Here is a 7,527-nt window from a genome sequence, read left to right as displayed (position 1 = left end):
ATTCGCAGGGAGTATAGGATCCGCCCCACCAACGCAACCTCACCGATTGGTGCCTATTAAATCCGTGTTCATGCCCTAGACTCCAGAACCCTCTCTTTAGCCGGAAATCAGTGGGTGCGTCCCCTCTCTCTCTCAATTGATATACACAGTAAGTCTCTCTCTCTTCTCCCTCCGTGTTCTCTATCTATCGGTTGTATGATTGTATACGATTTGAGGGAAAATATTATGATATGGTTGTCACAACAGATTTGAGTGGTAATTGCTTGACTGAATCTAGATTTCTGGAGTTATATTATCTGCATATGCCCGCTATTTAGACAGGAAAAAAAGCTGAAGGATAACAATCAGATTTTGGTTGTTTTTTAGTTTTAACGAAATGGTAGAACAACCCTCTGTTCTGAAAATACCCCTGTATTAGATTTAACATTTAGATTTATAATAAATGAAATTAGTTGCTTAAAATGCCATTAATTCAGCATGCTAATTAGTTTGTATGGAATTTGTAAACAGTATTGCACAAATGATAACCCATCATCATTTTCTCCTTCAATGAATAACCGAAAGTTTTTATGTTTTTTTGGACATTCTTTGTAATGAAAAAGCATACGAACAGAGAACATGATTGTTGTGGAGAATATTATTAGGTAAGATGTTGACGTTTCGTGAGCAACCCCAAACCTTTATATTTGCCTTGAGATCTTTTGTTTCTCAATTATACACAATCTCCTTGGGTAAATTTTTTGAGTATAAGTACCTATGGTCTGAAAACATAAAGGTTTGTTAGGGTGTCACATACTCACTTGTGATTGTATCTAACCAGTTGGCTCATGATAAGCTAGTACTATTTGGTTCTTCGCACACTTATTGTCTGAATCCACACATGATTTTTTTGTCTATCAGACATGCATGCATACATGCCCAGCTACTCACAATAGCTTAGTGTACGTGGGAATGCAGATTATAGGTATTCTGGCTAGGGGCCTATATTGTGTATGGTTGCATCATACCCTTAACAGAAATGTTGTCCATGCTGTTATAATGGTAATTAGGGTTGTCCAAACTCGTGGTTAAATTTCCTTTAACCCATACTCTATTGATTGGAAGGTGGAATTGTTTTTTAGTGTTTGTTCTCATGATGTAGTAAAGCTGAAATCAGTTCAAATGATATCCCAACTAGTATTCCCAATGCACCATGGTCAATTTTCACTTTACCATTATTATGGTTGGCTTCTTTAACTCCTAAATTCTATGAATCATTAGCTGAGATCTTAGAATTTATTAGATGGGCAATCTTCTAAGGCTGGTTCTTTGGAGCAAAGATAGCCCTTATTGTAAGTAGCTCAATGTGCCGTAATTCACATTGAGTTGATGTGCTTTGCTTTTCTAGACTCACATCTCCACTATAATCACAATTATAGTGGGATTTGCTGCAATGATCCACTTTAACATCTTGTAGTGGGGTTTGCTTTAAATGGTATTTTCATTTTTTCTCAACTTGGTATGAGACAATTTTTCTGATACTAGCAGTCCCTCACAAGTTCTGATTATTGTTGGTCACTATAATTGGTTAGCTTAATAGTGCAGGGTTGATTTGTGTTTAGGTGAAACAACAAATGGATTCTTTTGTATGTTGGTATGTTAAGTCAGCTAAGAATATATATTCTAATGGGGCTGCTCATACACTAGGGTATGAACTCTTCAATAAGGGATTAGTAAAGCATGTGGTTGATATGGAAGATTACCCTTCTTGTTTTCATTCCTTCATTCTGCAACCGACTTCTCAACCCTGTATTGGAAGGTACTCCCTTTAAGAAAATTTACATTAACGATACTTTCATACACAACTTTCTTCTTCAAAAGGTTAGGGTTATTAGGACTGGCCCAGATTAACATAGCTCTTATAATATAATAAGAGCTTTTTCTCCCCTCATATCTCATGTATGTGGGGAGATTCATTACTCTACATAACCCCTGAAACATGTTTAGCATGGTTGCATTAACGTGCTGGATCATTTCTGCATTACCCTAAACCATTTTGATTTTTACACTCTATGCTTAGCATAATTTGAACCTGCTACCTAATCTATAATTGGGGAATGGTAATCCAACCAACACACACACACATAAACCCACTCCTCTACCTATATAGTTAATTACCCACGAAAAAACAGAGGGCAAAAACATTGGTTTCGGTTTCACCCCTTTAGGTTGATTCCCCCCAAGGTCAACGGGCTGTCCACACTAGATATCCTCTCCTACTTAGTGTCTCATGTCATGTCCTAATATAGTAATGTTGATTATCTTGATCAAGTCTGATCTTCTTGGGTCTATTATCCCCACCTGAGCAATACATGAATTTAGATTTTCCTGTCAAATTTATGCAGAGGCTGTGTGTCACAAACAATTTAATTCAGATTTTTGATTCTCTTGACTTCAAATGATTTTAATTCTCAACATAGACGTAAGGATGTAAATGTAGTGTGTTTAAATTTCAATACCAATGATTTTGCTGGACGGTGAATTCAATCCCTTATTTCACAGTTTATTATGTGGTTCATCACTCATATTGATATTCACTCTGCGGATAAACTGGTTAATCTTTAATGGATTCATGATTGGTGCGGGCCATTTTCAGTTTCTCTATCCTATCCTGTTTTTATACATCACCCGAAGCCGAAGGAATTAGTTTTTTTTCGTAGTTATTTTTTCATTTTTTTTTCCCACATACTGACTTTTACCCTTGAGTTATACATCATCTTATTAATTCCTTGTCTATATTGTTTTGTAATATTATGACTTTGTAATATTTCTTATTCATCATATACTATTTTCCCATATGTAAACCTTCCATATGTAAACCTTCCATATGTAAAACTTTAACAATGATCCCAACAACTATATCCGAGGAAAAAAAACTGCAGCACAGATAATCTATATACATGTTCAGCTAAAAAAATATATTTGCCGTTATCCATATGTAAACCTTCCATATGGATCCACCTAGTTTGCGTCTAATCACCTTAAATTTAATTTAAGGTGTAACCAAAATCATTACTAAGTTAGAGGGCAGGACACTCCAATTCTGATGCTAGCTTCTAATCCTTTGGGAAAGATACCCAACTCAGATTAATAGCATATGGACTACACATTGGATAACCACATGCATTTGGTCCCAAGCATATAGTTAATCACAATGGATTTTTTGAAATAACTATCTCTGTATCCGCAACCTCGCCCTAAACAACAATCTTGTGGGACCAGCTTGTAATTGGCATGATCATTACATTGTCAATCTCTTCATGATGGCCACACACCACACTAATGTGCAGCTATTAACCGCCTTCTGACTTAAATATTGAGGATGCCGCATGTTCCCATTAATTAACTACACGCAACAACCATAGGAGCACAATATACTTTCATGTATGTGATCTTTGACCTTATACATCATAGTATTGGATGATTTTGAGGTTTAATTGTTGGATATTTAGTTTGAAGTCCCCAAGGTGAAAATACTTGTAGGTCTCCAAGATTTTTAACAGCTATTGACAGTTTCATAGCTATAAATCATTCTGAAATACTTAGTAACAATTGCCCATATCCTAATATGATGTTTGCTTCCATTTGGTCAGCTTCATACTATGGATAAGTCTTGGATGCATATTGAAGATAGATTGCATTCCAGTGAGTATGCTGAAGGGGTTAGACAATTCGTCGCTATGGCCATTTCCCACACTGCTAATACTGATCAGATTAGGTGTCCATGTAGAAGATGTCAGAATAGAGCTTTCCACTCCATTCGTACAGTTGAAGATCATTTATTCTTTAGAGGGATTGATCCAACTTATACTCCATGGATATTCCATGGAGAAGATGATCCATTCCGGAATTCAACTTTTTCGGAAGAAGAAGAAGATGATCCATTGGCTCATAGTGATTATATTGATGATCTCGATGAGCTTTTAGATGACATCCATCATGGGTCGTATATGGATCATCATATCAGAGCTGACGGTGAATCTTATGGTGGCGATCAACCCTCCACCTCTAATCCTCCTGTGAACTCTAATTTCGAGGACTTGGTAGCTGATGCACGACGTCCACTTTATCCTTCAGGTACTAAGTTCTCAAAGCTATCATTCATCGTTAAGCTGCTTCACATCAAGAGCATAGGTGGGTGGACCGTGAAATCTTTTGATATGGTCCTAAAGCTCTTGCAAGAGGCATTTCCTGATGCTCTATTCCCTGATTCATATAATGATGCCCGTCGCTTGGAGCGGGGATTAGGCTTTAGTTACGAAAAGATTCATGTCTGCCCAAATGATTGTACCTCTTTTTGGAAGGAAAATGCATCGTACAATGATTGCCCTAAATGTGGAGCATCTAGGTGGGAGCAGAGCACAATTCAGGGCCGAAGGATACCACAAAAAGTACTCCGACATTTTCCCCTTAAGCTGCGCTTGCAGAGGCTATATATGTCAAAGAAGACAGCCCAAGACATGAGATGGCATGTAGATGGACATATTGATGATCCGACGTGCATGCGACACCTATCAGATTCGAAGGCTTGGAAGGACTTTGATAAGAAACATATGCCATTTTCCACAGATCCTCGCAATGTTAGACTTGGTTTGGCCAGTGATGGGTTTAACCCATTCAACAACATGAGTAGACCGTATAGCATTTGGCCAGTACTGCTTGTGCCGTACAACTTGCCCCCCTGGCTATGCATGAAAGAACCATACACTATGCTCTCGTTGCTAATACCTGGCCCTAAGTCACCAGGTAATGATATTGATGTCTTTCTGCGTCGTCTACTCGATGAGTTGAAGGAGTTATGGGAAGAGGGTATTCGTACGTATGATGCATACAGCAAACAACACTTTATGTTGCATGCAACGCTACTCTGGACAATCAATGACTTCCCCGCATATGCCAATCTTTCTGGGTGGAGTACAAAGGGCAAGATGGCATGCCCCCATTGCATGACTGACACAAATTCACAATGGTTGGTATATGGCCGCAAGCATTGCTATTTGGGTCATCGACGATGGTTGGCCCCAGATCACAGTTGGAGACGGAAAAAAAAATGCTTTTAATGGACATGAAGAGCACAATCTCCCCCTATCAAGGGTCCAGGAAGAGCAATTGCTACAACAATTGAGTCAAGTGTCCCATCTTCAGTTTGGTAAATCTTCTACCAAAAGGAAAAGAACTCCCAATCATCTTAATTGGATGAAAAAATCAATATTTTTTGAGCTTCCTTACTGGTTATCCTTAGGTTTGAGACATAATCTGGACGTCATGCATATAGAGAAAAACATATGCGATAACGTTGTTGGAACATTGTTGAATATTGAAGGTAAAACTAAGGACTCTGCCAATGCACGTAAAGATTTGGCCAATCTTGGAATAAGGAAAGAATTGCATTTACAACAAAATGGTGAGTCTATAACCATGGGTCTTGGATGCTACATGTTAAATTTAAATGAGCGAAGGGCTTTTTGTGAGTGGTTGTCAAAAGTTAAATTCCCTGATGGGTTCGCATCGAATATTGCCCGGTGTGTCAATGTTCGTGAGGGAAAGATCAGTGGAATGAAGAGCCATGATTGTCACGTATTTATGCAAGCACTGTTGCCGGTTGTTATTGGTGGGTTCTTACGGGCCGACGTGCGTCAAGCCTTACTAGAGTTGTCTTGGTTCTTCAAGGAATTATGTTCCCGAACTTTGAACTTACCAGTGTTGCATCGTCTTCATGCTAATATTCCCTTGATTCTCTGCAAATTAGAAATGATATTCCCTCCAGCTTTTTCTGATATCATGGTGCACCTCTCTATTCACTTGTCAGAGGAGGCTCTATTTGCAGGACCCGTGCAATACAGATGGATGTATCCTTTTGAGAGGTACTTAGGAAAGTTCAAGCGGTACGTCCGCAACAGAGCCCGTCCTGAAGGCTCAATTGCTGAGGCATATGTGCATCTCGAGTGCCTTACATTCTGCTCTATGTACCTCCATGATATAGAAACTAAGTTTAATAGAGAGGAACGCAATAGTGATGTACTTAACAGTTCTGCTGAGGAGGGGAATAGGGCAAGTTTATCGGTTTTCTCACAGAAAGTTAGACCATTGGGGACAGGGCACTCCCACAAATTAGCCGACATACTAATGGTCAAGGCCCGATGGTATGTTCTTAATAATTACGTGGAGGTAGAGCAATACATTGAGTACGTCCATCATCCTACTATTCAATACTTTAGGTTATCAATAGCAATTGTTGATACCTTCTAACAAAATACTTGTATTGACAGGGAGCACTATAACAAGATGAAAGAAGAGAACCCTGATAACATCGATCGTAGGCACCAGAGTCAATTTCCATCGTGGTTCAGGGCACGGGTAAGAGTTTGTTTCCATCTGGTCGCATGTAGTTAAGTTAACGTTGATATTCCATAATTATATGTAATCATTTACACTTTCGCTTTCCTCTTGTCTGGTAGATTCGAGAGCTACGTGCAGTTAGGCCAACAGAGGTATCCGACGACATATATGCATTAGCATGTGGTCCAGATCCATGGGTCGCATCTTATGCTAGATGCATAATGAATGGTGTTCGATTCCATACAATGGAGCATGAAAGGCATCGCCGCACTCAAAACAGCGGGGTTGCAGTGCATGGCGAGCATCGGGGATCCACCGTTGACTTCTACGGAGTGTTGCATGATATTATAGAAATACGCTACATGGGTTGGCGTAAGGTTTATCTATTTCAATGCAGTTGGTATGATGTTGGCGACCCGAGAAGGGGGATATGGGTTAGGGACCACTTAACGTTGGTGAATACTGCTAGGCAGTGGTATAAAGATGAGCCGTTTGCCCTTGCGTGCCAAGCAAGTCAAGTATTTTATTTGTCCGATCCAATTTTGGGTGGAAGTTGGCAGGTCGTCCATAAGGTAATAAGTAGAAATGTTTACAACCTTCGCGCAATGACGCCTGTTGAGGATGCGCTTGATGATGGTGAGTCATCATGGGATGACTTAGGCGATGACGATCGTAATAATCTAGACAACTATCCCCCTACTCTTGATGTTGATGAAGCCATGCCCGATCCATTGAACCAACTCGGTGAAGAGCATTTGCTAGTTAAGACAACAAATATCTCGCGTCCAGACCCGGCCTAATCAATCGACGATGATGTCGATGATGATCCTGACCCAGGTGACGATGAAATGGGAATGGAGGACATAAGTGACGATGACAACTCGGAGAACGAGTCCAGCCATCCTCTGACTAGGGAGGATGATGATTAGTGACCCAAGACATGATTGTAGTGAGTTTATTTGATGATGTTGAAAAGAAAATTTAGGAGTACGTCTAATATTGCCTGTCTAGTAGTTTTACCAAGACAGGCAATCTAATATAGGTTCCATTTTGTTTTTATAGTTGCTCACCTGTAGTTGTAAGTAATAAACTATAGGTGATTAGTTAAGCTAACGTACTTGCTGACTACGTGTATGTGTGTAATGCGCA

The 7,527-nt window shown here is 39.5% G+C and overlaps 1 protein-coding gene across 1 annotated transcript; it reads left to right on the top strand.

Moving 5' to 3' along the window:
* The first annotated feature begins 3,989 nt into the window (after positions 1-3,989).
* On the top strand, positions 3,990-7,307 carry LOC122306207. Its single transcript, XM_043118643.1, has 5 exons — positions 3,990-5,070; positions 5,282-6,182; positions 6,309-6,396; positions 6,498-7,122; positions 7,216-7,307. Exons 1-5 carry the CDS (start codon positions 3,990-3,992, stop codon positions 7,305-7,307), a joined length of 2,787 nt encoding a protein of 928 aa, XP_042974577.1.
* The last annotated feature ends 220 nt before the right edge of the window (positions 7,308-7,527 follow it).

The sequence above is a fragment of the Carya illinoinensis genome, chromosome 4 (assembly GCF_018687715.1).
Source record: "Carya illinoinensis cultivar Pawnee chromosome 4, C.illinoinensisPawnee_v1, whole genome shotgun sequence".
Classification (NCBI taxonomy): domain Eukaryota; kingdom Viridiplantae; phylum Streptophyta; class Magnoliopsida; order Fagales; family Juglandaceae; genus Carya; species Carya illinoinensis.
The sequence above is the reverse complement of the archived record's forward strand: the minus strand, read 5'-3'. Positions and strand labels throughout refer to the sequence as shown.

Excerpts from the sequence above, each read along its gene's own strand:
- LOC122306207 (XM_043118643.1), top strand. The coding sequence starts at position 3,990 with ATGGATCATCATATCAGAGCTGACGGTGAATCTTATGGTGGCGATCAA. Across the intron at positions 6,397-6,497 it reads CATCGTGGTTCAGGGCACGG|ATTCGAGAGCTACGTGCAGT; the intron begins GTAAGAGTTTGT and ends CTTGTCTGGTAG. Across the intron at positions 7,123-7,215 it reads CGATCCATTGAACCAACTCG|GTGACGATGAAATGGGAATG; the intron begins GTGAAGAGCATT and ends ATCCTGACCCAG.